Raw genomic sequence first — 25,440 nt, forward strand, 5'->3', positions numbered from 1 at the left:
ATTTACAGTCTATTTTAGAACTGTAGGCACATGTTATCTCTAGAATGCTTATAGGGGTTGAATGTTTCTGCATCAAAAAGAAAAAAAAATAGTGATATGTTTGGCTAGAGCCCAAGTGACAACATTAGGTCATTAGCAAAAGATGATCTGGGCCCGTATGTATAAAACTTCTCAGAAATGCTCTTAAGAATAGTCTTAAGCTTTGACTTAAGTGTCAAAAAATTCTTAGTAAAAAGTAGGACTTTTCTAAAAGTAGGAGAGTTCTATAAAGAAGCTAAAAGCAACTTTCAGTAAAGTCTAAGACTGATTCTTAAGTGTTGACTGAGGTGACATGTAAGAGTTGACAATGATGTCAACACAAAACGGCTGACTTTGACCTCTGAATCAGCCAATAGTGAGCCTGCTCATGTAAAGTCACAGCAGCACAACACCAATCATTTAATGTAACTACAATAAAATCATTTAATTAAGACACAGAAATATTTTAATATTTAAATGTATTTTTTAAATGCTTTGCATTGTGCAAAATTATCAAAAATGATTACTGATGCTTTGTTTTCTATTGATATGTCTCCTCATTTACAGCTGGAGCAATGATGTGAACATGAGTTCCATCAATGGCTCCAACAACTCCAGGAAAGGCTTGTTTTTTCAATATAGTTTGGCAGTCAGTTGGAAAGTCAATGAACTGCCATATTGTAGTGGTCAAAAGTGATGTCCAGCCAAGAAATTGGACATCTTCACCCTTAATTTAAAAAAAGTGCAAGATTTTGAAAGCATATTGCATTGCTTAGAGTCAGTTGTTTTATTTGTGATAATAATGCAATGACAAATGCCAAATTGTGCTGTCATACAAAGAAATTATGAACACATGCAAAAACAAGAGGACCAATGAAATATTAATAACTTATGTTGTAGTCAGTGTGCCAATATTGCTAGATTTAGTGACTTCCTCACCCCTTTAAAGACTTTTTTTTTTTTTCAAGCCTAGCAACAAAATCAATTTCTTGGACAAACCTTATCTACATTCCGAGACTCTCCCATGATGTCATGAACAGTGTTGGGGGTAACACATTACATGTAACTCGAGTTACGTAATCAGATTACTTTTTTCAAGTAACTAGTAAAGTAACGCATTACTTTTAAATTAACAAGAAAATATCTGAGTTATTTTGTCAAATAAGTAACGTAAGTTACTTTGTTTTCCTATTTATTCACTGACACCTTTCCTGTCCCTGTGTTAAGAGAAATTGGGAGTAAGTGTATAGGCAAAGGCATTTTCTTCAGCCTGAGGCTTATTAATTTCACTCTTTGTGTGAAAGGCCTTTACAGTTGCCAAAAATATAACTTTTGGGTTTTCTGTTATTAAAAATAAATAAGCAAGCCCAAACCAGGTGACAAAAAGTAACGCAAAAGTAACGTAATGCATTACTTTCCATAAAAAGTAACTAAGTAATGCACATGCATTAGTTACTTTTTTATAGAGTAACACAATATTGTAATGCATTACTTTTAAAAGTAACTTTCCACAACACGAAGGTCATGAAGGCGAGTTCACTGATCTGCAGTATATAAATATAAATATATAGATCAGTGAACTCACCTTTATGAGGTCATCTAGCAACATTAAGTGACCACTTTTAGCTAATTTTAATTGAAATCAGTTGGCAACACTGGTCAGTGTTTTTTTTTTTGTTTTTTTTAATGAGCCACCACAGTCATTTAAACATATACAAAATGATATAACATCTGGCAGGACAGGACAGTTCGCTTTTCTGAGGTGAAAGAATTTTTATTTCATAACAAGTTAGAATAGATAGAATAATGACACTGACAATAAACCTGTCAACATCTCTTACTTATACTGCATCTGACAGAAGTGTCAACAGCTTTCATGCACGTCTTTAAAAAAAAAAAAAAGAAGAACATTTAGAATTATGTTTTTTTGTTGTTGATGTCATTTCTTTGGATGTACACTCCGCAACCCACGAGTTGAGAAACACTAGTTTAAATGAAATGTGGGGTCATCATTTTTTTTTTTTAAATCCACACATTGGATTTATTGTGTTTTTTTGCCCACTGTTGTGTTTGGTGGGGTTAGTCTTACACTATGTAAGACCCTGCTTACAGTGTCATCACCGGTGCATTGCTGCATTTTTCCAATTTTCCAGCCAAAAAAATGTAATTACTACTTTCATTTCTGCAGTTAGAGCATTGACTTGTTGTGTGAAAGAGGTTATTAAATTAAAATTTTAAAAGATCTTTTAAAAGATCTTTTTGATCTTGACAATCAAGTTTGTATCATTTTATCAACTCCATATCATCATATAACTCCAATATGTCATATCTTCACTGGAAATTGTTTGTCTCCTCCTTTTTGCTGCAATCTTGTTACTCCTAACTGTAGGTTAGGAGACCTCTCCAGCTCTCTTAAATAATTTAGGAGCTGAGACCTTGTCTTAACACTTAGGAACCTTTATGAATCGATCTTATTGTTAAGTCTAGGAATAAGAGTAAAATTACGTCATTCTTAGAACTTTGACACACTTACGACTAAAGTTTTACTCTGAGCGGCTTTATACATACGCCCCTGTTCTTTAAAAAGTAATTTCTATTTAGTTTGTACTCTTACATAACCACAGTTGCTGACCCATCTCCTTCTGACTAGTGATAGTAAGTGACAAACTCTAAAATATAAATGCATTTGACACCAACAGGTTGAGAAGCTAAAGCTTTTAGCATAACCACCCTTCTGTAAAGCTTCTGTAAAATTTCAGGATGTAGTAGAGATGACAAGTAGACTTCAGTGAACTTGGCCAGTCAGTCACAGTCCTTCTGAAAATTAACTGTTTTCCTTTGAATAGTGGTTCAGCTGTAGTTCACTGTCACATATCCACATCTTATGAATGATGTAACTGTACATGTATGGACTTGCCAATTGATATCTGTATCTGTGAAGGTAATAGAGAGATGGTGGAAAAGGATTCAGCCATAACTAAAGCATGGAAGAAATAAAATGAGATGTCATCCTTACCAAATACTGTATCTGTTCAGGTTCCTACAAAACTATTCTGACTGAGGAAACTTTTGAGAAGTTGGGACAGTTTTAGACAATACTTTAAAATTAGTCAATCTTTCATTGTCATATTCATTTATTTGAATCCATTTTGTCTTGACTAAAATGCTATAAATCCTTCCAAATCATAACAGATTTTTCTCCAGCGATCAACTATAACTCAACAATGACACGGCATGTGAGACATCAATATTTGTAAAGCAAAAGTGAAAAGAGAGAACAATACCTCAGGGTTGTGGCCTTGACACCTGTAGTTAGGGCGGAGGCTATTGTGGGGAATTGTCAGAAAGTTTCACTTAAGAAAAACTGCCACAACTGTCACCATTAATAAAGTTCAAGTCTTAATCTCCTGTAGCTTGAATCTGTAATCATTTGCAAGTGTAATGCTTGTTAGATGCATCCTGCAGCATCTCTCTTTCATTCCTCTCCTTAAAACCTATAAACCTTCTCGAGAACCCTTTAAACTATATAGTCAGCAACTCTGCAAAGAGCTACATGGGACCACCCAACTGTTAAGAGACAATATCTATCATTCAGCTGTACAGAGCTGTTAAGTTTGCACTCCAAACTTGGCATTTATAAGCCATGGGTGCCCTCAGGAAATTGCTATGGGTTATTTGAATAGCCATTTTTCAATTTTGGAGTAAAATAAAGTTTCATTAAAATGTTTTGTTCCAACATAACAATCATTCCTCAAATGTGAATTTTGATACCATTGAGTATGTTAAAAACGCAAGTTGCTTACAAGTTGCTGCAGTATATAGCTACAAGTTACAACTACCACAAGAATGTGACTTTGCGTGTATGTGACGAACATTGTAAAAACAAGTTGTCATCAGCAGTATTAAATGAGATGTAAACGTGCCTAAATCTGCCATACACAAAACATATTCAAAACATTTGCCATGTTTATGGTGAATTTACAGATGAATGGATGTAATCAGACTTTATAATGTGACATTTATTATGTCATGGAAAAGTATGAGAACTAACATCAAACAACAATGTCAGAAAGCAGAACCTTTCCTTGTAAGTTCCTGCTGAAGAATCAAAGGCTCTGTAGTGAGATTGAAGTCATATTGTATTTTCATGAAGAGATACTGCAACTGAGGAATCCAGGACTGACATGAAATGTAGATTAGACAAATTTGGTCCTGACAGAGAAATATAAACACTTACACTAGAGATGAAGAATGTGAATATGTGATTGTGTGTTTATGTTGGACACATGGCCGTTCTAGAGTTTTGTGATGTTTTGATAAAGTTTGTTTGCAGGATAAATATTTATCTTCTTGATCATGCATGTTCATGTTTTACAGGATCGCTTTCATTAAAGATCCTTGGCAACTGCAGCCTTTTATAGACGCAAATTCACAAACAGTATCAGCAAACTCAAAGACAAATCTTTTTAGCTTTGTTGTAAAACCAACATACAGAAATACCGGCTGTTCACATTACACGCCATTCTGGGCTGTTCATTCAGCCAGCATGAACCAGTGGCTCTCTGCCTTGTTCTCAAATCCCTTTTGGAGCACCAGCCAAACCACAAAAGGAGACTAAAACAATATTTGTCTTCTGAAGACTGATTCTGCCCAAGCAGAAATATAATGAAAGGCTAAGACGAAATAGCAGAGGTCTACATGACAACTGATACTAGTAATGTTGTTGTACAATATTAAGTTCCATTAAAAAAAAACTATTTTAAGGTGTCCTTTTTATACAAATTACATGTACTTTCTATTATAATAACAATTAATTATGCATAATTACATGCAAGTAACCCTAAACCAAACCCTAATCCTAACCCTAACCATATAGTAATAACATGTAGTTAATTAATATTACTCAGTACTTAAATGTATAATTACACTGTACACCTTAAAGAAAGTAACCAAAAAGGTTAATTCCAACTGACTGCCATTTTAGATACTATTATTATATTATATTATATTATATTATATTATATTATATTATATTATATTATATTACATTACATTACATTACATTACATTACATTACATTGCATGCAATTAGACATTACCTCACAGTCTAGGTCTATGTATTTTACTACCTATAACAAGTTTATGGCTTCATGGTCTCTGGAGAAAGGTTTGTTTCTCTATGTGAAATGCTCCATGTGATGCATTTAAACCTTTTGTCTCAGCACTTGTTAAAGTTCGCTGTTCACTGTCTTTGCTGTTGGGCAGCCTGTAAACTGAGGCCCTGTATAACAGAAATAAAACTGCTGTGAGTCATGACCTGTTTCAAACTGGTGGTCTCCTTTATTTTCCTGTGTGAGTTTAATACAGACACTGCCTACATTCATGACAATGTTGTGTTTGAGAGAATACATTTTTATGAACAGCCTGACAGTTTTGTTGTGTTGTTGCGTCATTTTCCCGACATAAGCACTTTGAACATGACAAAATAAATTAATAGCTGCCGAGAAAGACACAGGGGATGTTTAGGGATGAAAATGTGTCACGTTATGACATGTCTCAAAACGGAATTAACAGATTAGAGACTAACTGAATCCAAATGAGTTCAAGAAGAGTTAATCAACTAAACTGCTAATTATGGGAAAACTCTTCAACTATACAACAATAATCTTCTTTGATGCTCAAAAGTGTGGAACATACTGAACGAGTTAGTTTGACTTTGTGTGTAATCCACAATCATGCTGTGGTTCTTTATGAAAGATAAAATGATTAAAAACTTTGGGACAATATTATTGCATCATTATTATTATTTTTTTTTAACTTTATGCAGCCAGCCATGCTTTCATAATATATCAGGGTTTTTTTTGTTTGTTTGTTTGTTTGTTTGTTTGCTTGTTTGTTTAAGAAATATAAGAAACCTTGGGTTTATAAAGAAAGTTTTGAAAAACAGCAATTAGACGATGTTGAATTATAACAAGGCAGCTTTTGAACAACCATGGACTGTGTACAGAAGACTGTCTTTTAGAGTCAGCCGCTAATGCAACCTTAAGAGGTTTTGCTCTGGCCTTGCAGGTGTCTAAATACAGTGTTGAAAGTATTATAGACTTGACATTGGTTGAGTTCAAATCGGCATAAATCAGACTCTCATGTGTCCTTGTTCTACCTCTGCATCTGTTTGATGTGGAAATGCTGCTCAGAACTATAGCTGACTAAGATGGAAAAAGAAAATCAAGGTAAAAAGGGTTTTACAGAGTTCTACTAAATATGCTAAGCCTTTACAGCCTGGTTTTGGCACCTCTAAAAGCTATAAATGTTTAAACAATTTAATTCCATTACAAAATACACTGAAAGGGTCAGAGTTTTATAAAGTTTCACTGTAGGGTTTTTATTGTGTGATTGTATCGTTCTGCAAGTTAAACTGAATTTATTTAACTGTGGTATATATTACCTGGCCAAATTACAACTTGTCCTGATATGCTTGTATGATATTGCTTAATTATTATTTGGATAATTCCCATGCGTTAAGAAGAATCAACATAAACGTCTTGAGAATTGTTCTCTTGTTTTTATTGAACATTTCATTCTAGAAAGCTTCTTAGAGTTTATAGGTCAGCATGAGATACTGAAAGAAGAGATGAGACAGTACATTTATTTCCATAGTCATTTATGTAGTTCCAGTTATATCCATTTACATTTACAAAATGTTCTACATATTTTTAACATACATGTACAGAATTTGGTTAAGGCTTTTTGACTGCAATTTAATGTCCTGTAGTTATAACATCTTGAGATGTATTTTCAGTTAAACCAAAAACTTCCACCACCGTTGTTTGAAACTGTATCCTGTAGTACAGTCTTGTAGGTTGTAGCCATTACCTTTAAGTTTTCATGATGCCCTCAGGATGTAAATAAAAAGGGGCCACCATTGTTGAACAGATGGTGAACCAGTTATACTACAGGGTTGATTTTGATAATCAAAGATAAAAGGTATAGCTAGATTGAATCCATATTAATTCCAGCTCACACATGGGTTAATCCTAACCATGCATCATATTCCATCAGATAGCATAGAGAAGCTATATATGCAAGTGTGTGAGAGAAGAAAAAAAAAACACTTTTATAGAAGACACATTTGATGTTTCATTATTTCTTAAATATTACACTGAGACAAGATCTTTTTAATAAGCATTGTGAATCAAATTATTTATTCCCAAGCACATTTAAGTATTCAGTGTTCCAACAGAAAATATCAAAATAATAAAAAGTGATGCAAGTAAAGATAAATATAACAACATACTTAACTTACTTTTCAGATATTTGAAATATATATCATCTATAAGAGAAAAATAAGCTTTAAAGTAAATGCCCTTCCAAGTACACACATGAGGCCCTCTGGCCCTGTTACAAGCTGACAGCCTGTCATAAAACATCATATACACACATGAACAAAACCTACAATGAAGTGCAAACACAGTCCCACAATAAAAATCCAGTTAAAAATAAGTTCTTTATGACTTGTTCCATCCTTCAAAACATGTTGGAATGTGCTGTTGCGCAGAACGTGAACACTGACAGTTCAAAATACAAAAGTAATGCCAATTCTCTTGCCACAGACACAAAAGCCCCTCTTTTATCAAAGAAAGTGCTTTTCACAATTTAATCAGTAGCGATTGAGCTAAATATGAACACATTTAAGCAGAGAACTAGAGCTACATACCTATACCGTTACATTACGTACAGGAGAACTGTCATAAATAAAAAAATGTATGAACTTTATCACAATATTAATGGATTGTTGACCTTAGACAGTAACATAAAAATGTTACAGAAAGCATTTTCTCTCCGAAATTGCTAGTAAATTTCACAAATAATTATGAGGAAATAGCAAATAACAGTAAACAAAATTTAGAAGTAGAAAGACTGGCATTGTATTTTTTCTTGTAAGACTAACTCCAATAATTTTTGTTTTATTTACAGCTTAATTTTTTTTTTCACACGCCTTAATTTTTGAATATTGCATTATATATCATATTTAGATGACTGAAAGCCATCAAACAGTTTTGGGAAGTCATAATTGGACACAATTATGGGAAATTCCCTTTTTCGAATGATACAGCGTCAAGCTGTAACACACTAAAACCAGGTTTCTCTAAATTGGTTCAAAACGACCAAATTTAGGCTGCCAGTTAATTTGGAATCGATTCATTGTTTGAATGTTCATGGTTCTGATGTTAAAATCCAACATGATCTCACAGAATTCCGTGTAATGTTCACGGACTTAATTAACCTCCGAATCTGTGGTGGCATCACGGAATCGCCGAAAATTCCGTGATGGGCTCACAGAAGTGATACCAATGTAAGTCAGTGACAGGCATCAGCCGTGCTCCACGCACGGAAACCCTTAGCATCAATATGCCGACGCGATACTGGGAAATTTATTGTCATCATTATTGTTCAGAACTGGGTAGGTTTAGGGTAGGGGTGGGGTCAGGTACTCCAGTGAAAGTATAACTGCATCGGAGTCACTCTTTTTACGTGGTCCGATGCAGCGCTGGTGTTGAACCAGTGAATCCGTGCATGGACCACGGCTGATGCCTTCTGTGAGCCCATCACGGAATTTTCGGCGATTCCGTGATGCCACCACAGATTCGGGGTTAATTAAGTCCGTGAACATTACACGGAATTCTGTGAGATCAGGTTGTTAAAATCAGTCTTTGGAACATTTCAGATGAATTGATTAGTAGCTTTGGTGTCACTGCTTTGGTGCAATTTTGACAGAACGCATGGTCAATTTTACCAGAATTTCATGAAAACATCTCAAAGTGGTTCTGATTTTACAAATTCCCATCAGTCTTTGGAACATTTCAAATGAATTATTCAGAATCTTTGGAGTCACTATTGAGCATTTGCTGCAATTTTGACGGAAAACATTTAGTTTTGTTTATCTAAATTCCAGGAAAACATGTCAGAGGAGTTCATATTTTGAAGCAGTGCAGAACTTTGGTTGAGGGTGATGTTCTTGAGTGTCCTAGCTCACAGCCGTAGGGGTGTTTTCCACCATTGCATACTCCATCTCGGTGCCCTGAGAGCCCTCCATGAGTCGCGCCAACCCTGTACGTTTGGAGTATTTAAAGATGAAGGCTTTCATGAGATCATAGCGGTAGTGACGGTGAGCAAAGCTATAGACCACAGGGTTCACACAGCAGTGCAGCAGCGACAGACATTGAGTAAGGTGCAGCGCCACAAAAAGGCCGTTCTCTGAACTGCAGCCCAGTGGGAACACACCTAGCATCGCTAGCGCATCGGCTAACAGCACAGCATGATATGGTGCCCAGCAAGCTATGAAAACCACTATGTACGTGAGGATGACCTTCCTGCTCACGCTGCGATCCTGGTCGCCATTTGAAGGGGAATGAGAGGAAGGGGAAGCCAGAGTGTTTGCTAACAGTGCATAGGACACTGCTATAATGGGGAAGGGTATGACAAAACCAAGAACCACAAAACTCAGCTGAATGCCCACCATCCACTGCAAAGGGTTGTCTTGAGGATATACAGGATGACACAAAGTCACATGACTGTGTAGTGACTTTACAGACTGCAGGAAGTATGTGTCAGGTATTGAGGCGAATAAAGCAAGCAGCCATGTTACCACACACACTAAACGTCGTATTTGTTGTCCTCGTCTTTGAGAAATCTCCCCCGAGCGGACCACCGAAAGATACCGGTCCACACTCATGCAGACCAGAAAGAAGATGCTGGCGAAAAGGTTGACGCTGAAGAGTAGATGTGTGAGCTTACAAGCTGCCTGGCCAAACGGCCAGTGACCGCCCTGTGCCAGCGAGCTCACCCACACCGGCAGAGTAGCGACCACACACAGGTCAGCCACCGCTAGGTTTAATATATACAAGTGTGTGTCGTGGTAATGACGCTCCGAGCGCAAGTTGACCCACACTACTAGCGCGTTGGCGGCCAGGCCCACAACAAAAATGAAGGCGTAGAGGGTGCACATAGAATGGAGGAGAGCAGAACGGTTGAAGGATGTGGGGCACATTTGCGTTTCCACCCGCGAGTTGTTGTCACTGTCGTCTGTGAAGTTTAATTCTTCCCACATGGTGAAGAATTCAGTCAGTTCAATGGCACTTAGACTCATCTTCTCATTTGGTTGTGAAGACTGCAACTGTGGATGAGAAGAACAGAAGTTAAACACCCATCAAGATGATGTTCAGCTTTCTCTATTATGACTAGCATAAGGTCTATGTTATCGGGTTATTAAATATCAATGAATTAAAATGATTTTGTGGTAAAATATTACCTGGACATATATATGCAAAATATAATAAAACATAATGAAATAAAACATATTTTAATATCATGGATTGATTTTGGGTATATTATTCTAGATATTTAAATTACTATCATTAGTTAATGATAATTTATTAAATTATAATGTATTATGCATGTTATATCATTGTATGTTTATTATTTTTTGCTGTTTATTAATATTTTTTTAACTGTGTTTTTATTAAAGTTTTTATAAACATAACAATATACACATAGCATTTACTTAAAATATTAACACTCAAAAAATAAGATAAAAAAATAAATACTAAAAGAGGGAATAAATGGATAAACAAATAAGGGCAAAGACAGATTAAATAATACAATAAATAAATAAGGAAAAATAAACTGTTAATAACTTAAAATAAACACAAATACAGTAACTACAAAAAAAAAGAGGCTCCTGACAACATTTCAGAGATCAAATATTTTTCGATTGGTGCCCAGTTCTGTTGAAAAATATCAGATTTTAGCTGTAAGTCCGCAGTCATTTTCTCAAATATATATATCTATCACGTTATTCAGGAGCATGGAACGAGGAGATCAGCTTCAAATATAATAGAGTCTTCAATGACTCAAAAGGCAAGGAACATATGCAGACACACAAGGATGACATTCAATCCCGGACGTAGGACAAGGGAAGACACAGGGCTTAAATAATCAGAACTAAACTAAGAGATGAATCAAACACAGATAGTGAACTAATAATGAAGACAGGAACAGGAAGATGACCATATAAGGAAACTCAGGAACAAGGACAGGGGTAAAACACGGAAAAACAAGTCCAAAATACTGGCATTACCCACCCCTCCCGAAAGGCGCGTCCTGCGCCGTAACATCTCCACCGAGGAGGGGGAGGTAGGTGCCCTGGAGGCTGGTACCTGACGGAGACACAGGAGGCCTCCAGGGTGGATTAGGGAGTTCCGGGGGCCATGATGGAGCAGGCAATCCAGGTTGCAATGGTGGAGCAGGGATCTCGGGATGCCAGGGCGGAACAGGGGACTCGAGTGGCCGCGGCGGAGCAGCCTTCGTGGCCTTGGCCTTGGCCTTGGCCTTGGCTCTCGGCCCGGCCACTATGGCCGTGGATATATAGCCCCCCGCAAAATTTTCTTGGGGAAAATCAGGTCTTTTAAAGCCCGGAGGGATTTTGGAGGGCGTTCAGGAGGAGCAGGCACTGGAGGGCGCTCAGGAGGAGCGGGCACAGGAGGGCGCTCTGGGGCTAGAGCCGATACTGGAGCGAGTTCTAGGGCTGGACTCCAAGACATCCCATCATACTCCACCAGTATTCCTAGGGGCACATGTGCGGCATCCAGTGGGCTTTACGTTGCGGATTTGTGGGAGCCACAACCAGTGGGCTTGACTTCGGAGCGACCAGCGAACTTGACTTCGGAGTAGCTGGCGAACTGGAGTGAGCAGCGGCCGGCGGGCTTGTGAGAGCGGCATGGCTTGACCAGGGAACGGGCGGCTGGCTTGACCGGGGAACCGCTGGCGGGCTTGAGAGAGCAGCGTCCGGCATTTCTGGGCTGAGGACGATCGTGGAACTTTAAATAAAGGACGAGATTAATCAGCTTGATCAGGGGAAAATCACACGTGGGGAGATCGCAGCGGATTGCCCCAGCTGGAAACACGCACCCAGTGAAGAGTCGTGCCAGCTCACCTCGTTAGAAAGCGCGAGAAATTCCTCCACATATCTCTTCAACTCCTAACCACACTGTCGTAGAGCACAAAGCCTATCCTCCACGTCGTCATCTTTCTGTATGGGTCTGGGATTCTGTCACGTTATTCAGGAACACGGAATGAGAAGACGCGGAGATCAGCTTCAAATATAATAGTCTTTAATGACTCAAAAGGCAAGGAACATATGCAGACACATAAGGATGACATTAAATCCCGGACGTAGGACAAGGGAAGACACAGGGCTTAAATAATCAGAACTAAACTAGGAGATGAAAGTTTACTAGTTTCCCTTTTAACCCCCTGCCAATAGACTTATATTTTGGGACATTCCCAAAATATAAGAACATAGTCCACCACCCCACAACCTCTCCAGCATTCTGATAATCGTGAAGAACTATCAAATTTGGCAACCACTAATGGAACTCTGAAGAACCTCATTTTTATCTTCCAGTCGAATTCCTTCCATATTTGACTGCTTATACACTTATGACAACTAGCACATATATTTGTCCATGTCTCATCCTCTATTATAGTATTTAACTCTAATTCCCAATTTCTTTTGGTATGAAATGAGTCATCAGATTTGTCTTGCATTAGTTTTTTATATATATGGGCTACATGATTTTTAGTAGGTAAACCATGTTCAAAAATATTAATAAAGTATTTTTCTACATTTATTGGAGATCTTTTAATTATGTCCCACTGTTTATGACTTGTGATATAGGGTCTGTTTATTACTGTTAATTGTTATACATATTTGTTAATAGTACACTACCACTCAAATGTTTGTGGTCAGTAAGTTATTTTTGTAAAGAAATTGTCAGGGCTCTGCCCTGGCAGCCTTGTCTGTGTTGTCTTTGTTCAATGTTTCTTTGGTTGTCTTGTGTCTTAACACATTGCTTTGTCTTTGTTTGTGTCTACCATGTGTTCCTGTGATCCCACCTCCTTGTTTCCCTTGGTCACGCCCTCTTGTTTAGCCCTGGTCTTGTCCTCGTTTCCTTTATTGTGCTCACCTGGCCCTCGTGTACTTGCCTCCCTTTATATTGTGCTGTTTTTCCTCTTGTGTTTGTGGGTTTGTCTTGTGCCTTAGAGACAGTTTGTTGACAATTGTTTGGCTGCTCTATATTCTAGTCTTGCCGTGTTGAATATCCTTTCTGCAGTTTTTGCTTTTTATTTTCTATCTTTTGGTTTTGTTCCTCAGTAATCTTGCTTATATTTACTTGTATATTATCTTTTTAGTTGTTCATCAGTCTTGTTTTGAACTATTTAGATTTTATACTCTAGTTTTTCAGTAGTCTACATTTTGATATTTCCTTTACCCTTTTTATTTTACTTTAGTTACTTATTATTTTCCCTTTTAGTACATGTTTCTCGTCTTGTGTGGTTTTGAGTGCTGTCTTGTTGTGTGTTTGTGCTGTGTGTTCCTTCCAGTCCTGCTCTACCAGCCTGAGACTTCCTGCCTGTTGGTTCCCCAAGGCCGTCTGCAAACCAAGCTTGGTGCAGAGAGCCTTTCATGGACACTAGCCTACTTTATGCCCCTTCACTCTGATTGCACGCCCTACTGGTCTCTGCTCTGGCCTTCTCCCCATTCTGCTGCTTGGATTGGCCACTGACTGGGACTGTTCTCCAGACCGTCTACCTCTGGAGGCATAGTTCTCTCCCGCTGGTTGGAGTTGTCCCAAGACTGTTCACCCCTGTGCACTCCCTTGAACTTGTGCTTTCAATAAATTTGTTTCACTCACTCTGCATTTGGGTCCCTTCCTGCTGACCTTGACAGAAATTAATACTTTTATTTAGCAAGGATGCATTAAATTGATCAAAAGTGACAGTTAAGACACTTATAATATTATAACGCTGTTCTTTTGAACTTTATTTATCAAAGAATTCTTAAAAAAAAAAAAATCATAGTTTCCGCAAAAATATTAAGCAGCAAAACTGCTTTCAACATTGATAAGAAATTTGTCTTGTGCAACAAATGGGGTAAATATCTTCAAACTGAAATTTTGAATTGCAATAACATTGTAATAAGTTTTCAAAAAAGTATAAAGGTTTTTTGTAATAAAGATTTCAATTGTAGTAATACTGAAAAATATTACAGTTTTTACTGTATTTTTAAACAAATGCACCCTTAATAAACATGAAGACCCAAACTTTTGAATGGTAATGTTGTTGCTTTCTTTCTTTCGTCTTTTGATTCTCATGTGAAATATGACCTTCCTCTGTGTTAGAGAGGTTTCATTCACTGGCATTACCTTAGAAGTGATTGTAAGTCCTATAATAGCAATTGTCAGAAAACAAACAAGCAATTTTGTAAAGCATTGCTATGAACTATCAGATGCAGATTTGATAGTTCATAGCAGATTTAATGTTTTCTTGTTTTCTTTCTCACAGGGACATAAGTTAAGTTTGAACCTTTTTTATTTCTTTGAGATAAGACCTACTAATCATGGAAGACAAACCTGTCTATGGCACTAGAGTACTGCATTTTTGTGAAATTGCCACAGCATCCTATTATAATTTCATGGTTCAGTTTGGTTAGAAAGTTGACACTACTTCAAAAGCCCAAAGCTGTTTGGCTTCCAGCCAGTCATGTTAAAGTACCCTTTAAGCTGGATCTGCTTTTCAAAAATCAAAGTGACTCAGTGACTTCACAGTGATTTCTATGAGCACAGTAATTTCAGTTTAGGGATTTTGTCACGCCATTTTAAACATCTAAGTGGTCTGCTCCAAAAGACATTTTGCTATGTGGTTGGTGAGGTCACAGACCCTTGACCCTTGATTTTTTTCTGGTCACTAAATCCTTTTTTAGTGGAACCTTTCAATCTCCAGCAGAGATGCCACAATGGATGTAAATGTCAGTATAATGCTGTTCTGAATTAGAGTAAATCTATAAACATATAAAATAAGTCTGTCTCATGTTATGTTGCAGGACTTATAACACGAAGAGTGTGTGATTGTGTTTATGTACTAAAATGTTAAAACTAGGGTCTTGAATTACACATAATTTTCCTGTGCAAAAGGAAATTTCCTGTTACTCCACCTGTATTCTGTTTGAAGTTCATTACAAAGTGAAATCTAATTGTTTTCCATTTAGTAAGTACACAATAGTGTTGTTTGATAAAAGCTTTTGGGTTTGTTTGTTTAAGAATGGTTTATATTCTTTAACCCTAAGAGGAAATAGTTTAGGAAGTTCATAGCACAAAATGTAATCGATGAATCCTTTAAGGACTGAAACATGTGGAAACAGACATGCAAAAACTCTTTGCCTTGTGTCACGCCACTATCTATAAGAGATGCTCCACAGCACTGCAACTGACCATTTCAATTCTGATAGATGTCTGAATGGTTCTTGGGCTTCCAGCAGTATACAATGGTAAGCAGCAAGGACACTGGAGTGTCAGAGGTCAAATGATTTATTACAACAGACACCTTGAGGGCCTTGAACCTGTGACACTGTTCTTGACAGGATGACAGGATGTTGGAAACGAAGTCATTATTTGCTCGAAATTGTGAATGATCTTTGAAATGGTGATGGGCATAAAGATACAATTTATTACTGCTTAATTTTTTTTAGTACTTTGTAGTTTCTAATCATTAGCTGTGCAAGCTCTCTAGGCTATAAATGCAATTCAAATTAAATTCATTCCATTTTCCTGCGCCCCAAACTAATCTTGTGTTTCGAATGAATTTATTTATTTTGAGGTTACGAATTTCGACAAATGTAAACAGTGTAATAGAATGATACATTGAGTAAAGCTCTAAGCATGAGCTAATATGACAGACTGGGATTACTGGCAGCAAATACAAAGCAGAACGTATAAGCCAAACCATGGACATAATGAACTATGATGAAAATGCCTAACATATGTGAGCTTTTTCTCAAACGTACAATCTACAGTAACCGTATAACTTTCCACAGCGTAGATGTGACGATACACAATACAATATAAAGAGTACTGGGTTTTGTGTAAATTACCCAACAGGCCCGCACCCTAAAATAAAACTGGCCAAATTTTCACCCCAGAATAAAATTTTTTGTCATAATTTACTCACTCTCATGTTGAGGGAAAAGTCATACATGAGGGTGAGTGTAAATGTTGTTGTTGTTGTTTAGTTGTTGTTGATTTTTTATTTTTTTATTTTTTTAAATACTTTTTAATAAACGTTTGCTATAATTTACTTTAGAGTAGATGACAAATCTATGGACAAATCTATATTCAGTCGAATAGGCTACAAGTTAGCTATCATGATAAGACATGATAAGATTTACTGTGACTGTCTGATTTTTCTCAAGTAAAACCCAAATTGGTTTGTGCACCCCTACACAGTTATCCTGAAGTAGTCAACAATACTAAAGTTTTTGAATATATGTATATATAAATCATAAAGCGTTTACCATTTTCAGCATTTCTGTGTTGTCAATATTAATCCTAACAGAAAGCTCACACGGCATAGTGTTGCCATGGTTACGTGATTTACGTCCTCAATCCAAGTACCATTATATTACCAAACGTTTATTTTGCGCCAGGAAAATAAATAAATAAAATAAATAAAAAGTCGCTCTGTATCTAAGTAACATACTCAGTACAAATTCATTTTTTGTTAAAACATAAACTATATGAAATGCTTACACTTTATTACGAAACCCCTCACACTAACAAAAGAGCTATCATAAAGAAAATCTGCTTTTAGAGAAAAAAAAACCTATCTTGCTGGGCTGTTAACAAATCGTCTAGCGTAGTGCAGGTGTCTCAAACGGGCAGTAACGTTAGAGTAACTAATATAACCAAACTAAAACTCCCTCTCAAGTTTTTTGCTCGTTCTTAAGGACAAAAAGATCTTTCCTACCTCTGTCATTTTGGCTTTAATGCTTGGTCAGTGCACAATATTAATCCACGGTTTCGTTCTTATCCGCTGAGGAGATGAAGTGATTCGTTGGCGCTTGTGCTGCAGGTTGTTTAAATAGAGAGAATGAAAGTGGTGACGCCCATCTGCGCCTCACAATAGAAACTCAGGCTCAACACACTCATATATTACTAGTGACCAGAACACTGTTGGCCAAATGGTATGGAATGAATGTGGAGTAAGTAAGTAAATAAATAAATAAATAAATAAATATTTAACGATTTATTTATATATTTCAACATTTATTTAATTATTTAATTTTGAGTAGGCAAATATGTAATATTTGTAAAGTAATAAATAAAATAATAAAACTAATAATAAAATTTAAAATATACTAAATTAATGAATAAAAAGGAAAAACGATAATTTTATCATTTTAATTATATATATATATATATATATATATATATATATATATATATATATATATATATATATATATACACACACAGTGCCGTGAAAAGGTTTTTGCCCCTTCCTGTTTTTTTATTTTTGTATATTTGTCACACTTAAAAGACTTTAATATTACACAAAGATAATGCAAGTAAATACAAAATGCAGTTTTTAAATGATGATTTCATTTATTACGGGGAAAAAAGCTGTCCAAACCTACCTGGCCCCACGTGAAAAATTAATTGCCCCTCCTATTAAATCATGAAAGAACTGTGATTAACCACATTATTTTAGAAAGCTGAGTTAAATTTCACTAGCCAAACCCAGGCCTGATTACTGCCAGACCTGTTGAATCAAGAAATCACTTAAATAGAACCTGTCTGACAAAGTGAAGCATGCTTAAAGAGCAATACATCATTCTGCGATCTTAAGAAATTCATGAACAGATGTGAAACAAAATACCTGACATGTATCGGCCTACCAAAATTACTCCAAGAGCACAAAGACGACTCATCCAGGAGGTCATAAAAGAACCCAGAACAACATCTAAAGAACTGCAGGCCTCACTTGCCTCAATTAAGGTCAGTGTTCATGATTCAACAATAAGAAAGAGACTGGGAAAAAACAGCATCCATGGGAGAGTTCTAAGGCAAAAGTCATTGCTGACCAAAAAGAACACAAAGGCTCGTCTCACATTTGCCAAAAAATATCTTGATTATCCCCAAGACTTTTGAGCAAATATTCTGTGGACTGATGCGACAAAAGTTGAAGGTGTGTGTCTTTTTGGAAGGTGTGTATCCCGTTACATCTGACGTAAAACCAACACAGCATTTCATAAAAAGAACATCATACCAACAGTCAAACATGGTGGTGGTAGTGTGATGGTCTGAGGCTGCTTTGCAGCTTCAGAAACTGGATGACTTGCCATAATTGATGGAACCATGAATTCTGCACTATATCAGAAAATCCTGAAGGAGAATGTCCGGCCATCAGTTTGTGACCTCAAGCTCAAGCGTGCTTGGGTTATGTAGCAGGACAATGATCTCAAACCCACCAGCAAGTCGATCCACCTCTGAATGGCTCAAGAAAACCAAAATTAAGGTTTTGGAGTGGCCAAATCAAAGTCTGGACTTAAATCCAATTGAAATGCTGTGGCATGACCTTAAACAGTCCATTCATGCTCGAAAACCCTCCAATGTGGCTGAATTAAAACAATTCTGCAAAGAAGAGTGGGCCCAAATTCCTCCACAGCGCTGTGAAAGACTCATTGCCAGCTATCGCAAACGCTTGATTGCAGTTGTTGCTGCAAAGGGTGGCACAACCAGTTATTAGATTTAGGGGGCAATTACTTTTCATGTAGTGCCAGGCAGGTTTGGACAGCTTTTTTCCCTTAATAAATTAAATAATTATTTCAAAACTGCATTTTGTATTTACTTGGGTTATCTTTGTGTAATATTAAAATTAGTTTGATGATCTTAATCATTCAAGTGTGACAAATATGCAAAAAATAAAAAACAGGAAGGGGCAAAAACTTTTTCACACCACTGTATATACATACATACACACACACACACACACACACACACACACACAGAGACAGAGAGAGTTAACCAATAATGTAACTTTGTTGACACCTCAGAGCCTTCATTTCCTATGCCTGATTACACATTATGAAACATAACCACCCAAAACGACAACCTGAGATCTAGAAAGAAAAAAAAAAAAATCTGTCAAAACCGGCAGCGGCAAGAAGAGTCAGCAAAACCACAGAGCAAAGGCTACCATGGTAGCCAACTTTACCAAACCTCAGTCTCGCTTATAATGGAAATAAACATCATATGTCTATTGTTTTTTGAATGGGGAAGACATGGGGCATGTAATGGTTTTCTTATCCTCTGACACAGAAAAGGTCTGACCTCATGAAGGACATGAATCGATGAAGGAGTGATTGTTTCCATCACGATAACCTGCATGAAAGGGCAGCCTCAGCATGCACGGATATCCATTGTCCCCAGCTATCAAAAATATCAGAGCAGATTTCAAAAAGTCACTGATAAGCATCCTGGTTCTCCTTAACACTTGTGCCAGCTTCTTTATCTGAGCTTTCTTCCACATACACAGGAGGGGAGAGACCTTTTGGCTCCTTTTGGCGAAGGCTTTGAAACATAGACTGAATGAGGTGAATTAAGAAGGGAAGAGAGCAGGGGTCCAAAGCTGCTGGAACAGAGGAAAAAATCTCTGTCTGCTTTTCAAACACACTCTTACCCTCCATTGCTAAGCAACAAATGTTGTAAAATGAGTGACTCAGTGCTTGAGAAAAAAGGACCTTTATATAACTTCCTGCAGTGGAGGTTTGATTTAGTTAATGCTCAAGAATACTACATCATTTTGTACATTGAAATGGTACAACATTGTTACTGCACTAAAGCTTCTGGTGTTAATATTAATCCCACAGATGTCTCATTAAACATGGAAGACTTGTGGTGCCAGCTGAAGGTTGAATTGCTCTGGATAAACCTATCCAAAGTTTCTTGGGTCATGCCCTCTTCTGCTTCAGGGTCAAGGCCAGGAATGGGAGATCACGTCATCACTTCAAAGAAAATTTCACAAGTAACTCAAAGAAATGCCAAAGTAACACTAAATTAAACATTAACTTTTTAAGTAGTAAGACATAAAAAGTAAGATGAATCTTAATCTTTGTCTTTTCCATTAATCTTTGTTTTATTTACAGCTTTGAAAAAATAAAAATAAAATTACACTGTAAAAGGATATAAAATGGTCTCTTATTACTCTGTTTATATATTTGATATTTTTTGTTACACTGTTTATCCCAAACAAAAAATATCTCTGTTCGCTTTCTTAGTCTATTAAGTGTTTTACATCTATTGTGCATTTCCTAGAAGTGATTTAACATATTATTTCTAAGTACATTATAATTAATCATGTAAGTTGGTAAGGAATGTGGTAAAGTGGATTATGTTTTTATGAGGTGTAAAATATTTGTTTCAGGCAGAGGGAGCTTGTTATTAATTTAGCTTTTATATGTCTGAGACTTTTCAGAGACTAAAAGGGAGAAAATTAAAAACAGAATGGGTGGGACCCATCAAAACTTTGATTAATTTTCTATACATCTTATACTGGTGGTTCTAAAGACATAATGTTTTTACATTACAAACAATAAGCAAGGTGGACAGTCATGATGCTTGTGTGTTTTAATATTCAAATATAATTACAGTTTCTAAAACATTACATCAGCATAGCTACAACAAATCTGAAACTGATGATTTAACTTTTAATGGGATGTTTGAAGAATCCAAGCTTTAATTTCACAATTACTGCTTAAACACATTTCCCTTATTTTAACATTGTAGTGTACAAATATGAACTGGTGACCTATGAAGTTTTCACACATTAAACCAGTAATTTGTTACATCATTCATTACTTATATTACCTTTGGGAAAGCAGGAGACATTTACAGTGGTTTGATTGATCCGTTTCTCTCTGGCCAGTTTTAGTTCAATTATTCTACAGCTCCCCGACCCTCAACAGCTCACTTTCTCTAATTGGTTGAAAAACAGCTCAGCTGGTACAGCTGGTCATATAATATAACCAAGAGGAGCTCCCATGGCAGCAATTTGCTTAAACAAAGTCTTGGTATTTGGTTATACAGGCAGACTGCTTTTCTCAAAAGCACTAAACACAACTCACACTTCATCAGAGTGATGAACAGCACCAGAAAACGTCAATGGCTTTCAATGTGTCAAAGACACATACTGGATGTGGGATGTGTTTGCATTGTGTTGCATGTGCAGATATTGCAAACTGCAAACTTCAATTTCTAAATAAATAACACACATTGCCATTCAAAATTTGGGGACAGTAAGATTTAAAAAAAAAAAAAAAAAGTTAGGATGCATTAAACCGATCAAAAGTGACGGTGAAGATATTTTAACATTTAATTCAAAAGATTTCTATTTTAAACAAGCACTGCTCTTTTGAACTTTCTGTTCATCAGCGCATTAGAATGATTTCTGAAGGATCATGTGACACTGAAGACTGGAGTAATGGTTGCTGAAAATTCAGCTTTGCATTACAGGCATTCATTAGATTTTAAAAGACTGAACATTTGATCTAATAATTGCAGCTATGATGAGCATCATAAACTTCTTTTAAACAAAACCGTAAACTGCACAGTAGTGTACAAAAAGTCATTTCAAGTTTCTTTTAAATATTTAGTGTTGCATGTGCACAAATGGAGTTTATTATCTTAATCTCTTCATTCAGTACTGGAAAAACATCCTGTTTCAGCACACTACAGCAGCTGAGTTGCTGTTCCATAAATTAAGTAAGATCACGCATACGGGGTGTGCATCAAAAAACATCTTTCGCCTCCAGAAAGAAGCACGGCTGTGAAATATGCACATGTGGTGAGTGCCATCGTGTGAGGAAAACAGACTTCAGGCCACGCCATTGTGTTCCAGGTGGTTCCAGTTTCAAGCCTCCCTAGTGTGCATTCTAATGCCATGCAGGGCTGAATGCAGTGTGGGGGATGGACCAGCACTCCATCTGACATTAGGAGCTCATGTGCTGGTTATGTTAACTCAATGATACAGTTTATTGGAGATGGGAATCTATTCGACTTCCAGTTTGGGCTATTTATGGAAACTCATCCTCATTGGTGTTAAAAATGTAAAACTAATTTTGTTCTGCCCGACTCAATAAGCTTTGCATTGTAATTAAGTAAATGCACTCTTAAACTTAAAGATCGTGTTTTGGTATAAACTTTAGATTTTTGGTTCCCGTTGACAATTCATTGTATAGACAATAATTACAAAATATCTTCTTTTTTGTTCAACAGAAGAAAAAATCTAAAAGTTTGGAACATAAGGGTGTGTAAATGATGACAGAGTTGTTTTTTCTATGAATAATCTTTTTATAACAGTATTGCAAACAATGAATAAATGAAATAAGTGAAAACAATACTAACACTTCTTGGTTTAGGAAGAAATGTTTCCATTATTTGTCAAAAATGTTCTCATCTTTTGTCCTTTGAACAATCCAAATTACAAATTTAGCATGGCTGTTGTCACTTGATTTTCTAAAAGATCAAAAATCACCATCAGGATCTATCAAATGAAAGGCAGTGCATGAGTTTATATGACTTCATCTAATAACCCTGAGGACAGAACCCAAAATCATGTCAAGCTTCCACGTTTTTCCCAGAAGGACAGTCTCTTTAGCGAGGAAGCTCCTTTGATTTACCGCAAGCACATGGCGGAATACTGTGTGCCGTTTTGAAGTCTCTAATTGGCTCCTTGTTTTGGGTCATGGAAACATGATATAAGTGATTCCTTATGGATTGTGCACTGAAAACACAAAACAGAACAATCCCATCATGTGCTTTACATCTAAATCTAAGATGTAATTTATCCATTGTCAAACACCAAATAATTGATCAATTTTGACAATCAGTTTAATTCTATTAGTGGTCACAGGAAAAAATGAACATCATGTTTTCCAAAAAAAAAATTAAAAAAAAATTGCAGAGCTCACAAAAGGCTTATATTCAGGTGCATTAAGGTGCATCTTGGGAATTTAACGTGTAAACTATTGTTATATATGTTCTGTTTTATAACTAACTAGAATCTATCAATTGTCACTTTCAATATTTATTAGTATTGCACAGTTCTCTCTAAAAATATCCTGTGCATTTAAATGCTAGAGTTGCTTGTGGTCTGCATGTTAGAGTTTTGAGAATGTCTGTTATGGACTGGCACGTCAGGAAAGGTGTGGTGAATGCAAAAACTGCACTACGCCCAGGAGACTGTGAATCAAGACTGTCACCTAAACCACAGATGCTTCCCTTGCAGAGCCCACATAACCGTCTTGACTGACTAAGACCTGTTTTTTTTTGTTTTGTTTTTTTTCCATAAAAAACATGACACTGAGCATTGTTTAAGACTGTGAAGTTTGCAGCAAGTCCGTTTTGAAGTCCATGACCATTGCTTAGTGAGAGATTTCTTCCAAACAAAATTGATTCCCCTCATTTCTTATTTAATGTTATCGGGAATGTGGTTTTCCATACAGTTATTTAACATATGGTTAAAAAGAAATAAAAAATAAAACCTTGTGAACAGGGTCAGAAGACGATTTGTTTAAACCATATATCAACAGAGTCAACAAAGTTTAGCTATGCATTCCAGCATGTGTGTCAGACAGACAACGATTTATAATCTACTCAAAACTGAAAATAGTTCCTAAAGTGTATTATTACATTCAAGCATTTATGCATTTAGCAGAAGTTTTTATCCAAAGCATCTTACAATAGAGGGACCAAGCAATTCATCAGAGCCAATAATATTCATATGCCAGGTTTAGTATAAATCTATTTAGTAGTTTTTGTTTTGTTTTTAGATATTTCTAAGCTTTTTCTTTCTTTCTTTTCAGTTTCAGTACACTGCAAAAAAAAAAAAAATGTTTTTCTTACTTTCCAGCCAAAATATTTAAAATTCTTAAATCAAGAAGGATTTTCTAGACAAGTAAAATTAGTGTCTTATTGTCTAATTGCCAATGGGGTAAGCAAAATAAATAAGATTATTTTGCTTACCACATTGGCAGATTATTTGGCTTGTTTCAAGCAAAAAATTTTACTCGTCTAGAAAATCCTTCTTGATTTAAGAATTTCTAGATATTTTGTCTGGAAACAAGACAAAACAATCTAAGTAAGAAAAGCATTTTTTTTGCAGTGTAATCTTAGTACTTCAACTTTAACTTATTTTAAGTTAGTTTAACTTCATCTAATATGTATATTTTATTTCAATTAATAAAAACGGTTATAGTTAACATTAACACTGTCTAGAATGGTGCATATCAACCAGAAATAGACCTTAAAAAAAACAGCCAAACTATGATTTGCATTGCTTTTGAAACTGCAGCTAACTAGACCATGCTAGTAACTAACCACACCTTGAACCTGGGATATTTCAGCATAACCTCAATGTCACCACAAGAGGTCACTATCCAGGCCTGAGCAGTTTTTCTGTCTAATAAAGAATGTTTGTAAAGGAATACTGAACTGCTTACTGCACAGTATACATTGCTTTTAATATTAGTATGTGAAATAGCACACACTATGTAACGATAAAAAATTAAATTGGTAATATGCTACACTGGTGCTACATGATTACATTTTGCATATGGTTTATTCTTCACACTGGAAGCAAGAAAACAAATCATAAAAAGTAAAATTAATATACTCAAAAGTTTCTGAGATTGCATGGCTACTTGTTTCCAGATTACTCTTAATTACCATTAGGATCTGTTTTGGTTTAATACAGCATAAAAATGCAGCCGGAGTTCAAAGCATTATCTACAAACATCTGCTGAAGAGTTATGCTGCAGAAAAGGACATGCCCCTGAGGAATTTCCACAGGAAATGGGAAATCAGTGCACAGCTGGTACAAATACCCTTCAGAGAATAAATGAATCCAATTTATGAGCCCTGAATAAATGTGCCATATTAAGGTGCTGCTTGTTCTGATCCAGAACAAACACATTTGTTTTTGATATTTGGGGCCTTAGAATTGCTTTGATAAAAGCCTCTAGGGGGAGACCACTGAAGGAGCAACAAAATGGAGAAATCCATTACTAAGGAGCACAAAATTAACTTCTGCCTTGGTTTCTAAATGCCCCAATATTACATTAAAGTATAGTTCAAAATAAATCTTCCACTTCCTCACTCTCATGTTGTTTCAAACCTGTAAGACATTGGTTAGGCTACTAAAATTCAAAAACACTTTTAATGAACTTTGAAAAGTTTCTGTCCCTCCATTAAAAGTCCAGGAAACCAAAACCCGAGAAGACCCAAAAAGCTGTTTAAAGGCAATCAATGTGAATTGAGCAAGTGAAGTCTTGTGACGATTTATCTAAACTCACATTTCAGTCAAAATAGCTTCATTTGTGTTTTGAAGATTAAACCAAGTTTCTTGGGTTTTTGAACATCATATGGGAGAGCAAAGGACAGTTTTGTTTTGGGTGCACCAACCCTACAACTTAAGATATTTAAATATTTTATATACACAAATTGCAACAGTGAGGCTAGACAAAATGAA

General features: G+C 36.2%; 1 protein-coding gene across 1 annotated transcript; it reads right to left on the minus strand.

Annotated features, from left to right (window-relative positions):
* Positions 1–6,580: 6,580 nt before the first annotated feature.
* ackr3a (atypical chemokine receptor 3a) lies at positions 6,581–16,994 on the minus strand. Its single transcript, XM_058786039.1, has 2 exons — positions 16,879–16,994; positions 6,581–10,192 (listed from the first exon to the last, which is right to left on the minus strand). The coding sequence occupies exons 1-2, from the start codon at positions 16,885–16,887 to the stop codon at positions 9,044–9,046; spliced, it is 1,158 nt and encodes a 385-aa protein (XP_058642022.1). The 5' UTR covers positions 16,888–16,994; the 3' UTR covers positions 6,581–9,043.
* Positions 16,995–25,440: the final 8,446 nt, after the last annotated feature.

This window comes from Onychostoma macrolepis, chromosome 09 (genome assembly GCF_012432095.1).
Source record: "Onychostoma macrolepis isolate SWU-2019 chromosome 09, ASM1243209v1, whole genome shotgun sequence".
Lineage (NCBI taxonomy): Eukaryota > Metazoa > Chordata > Actinopteri > Cypriniformes > Cyprinidae > Onychostoma > Onychostoma macrolepis.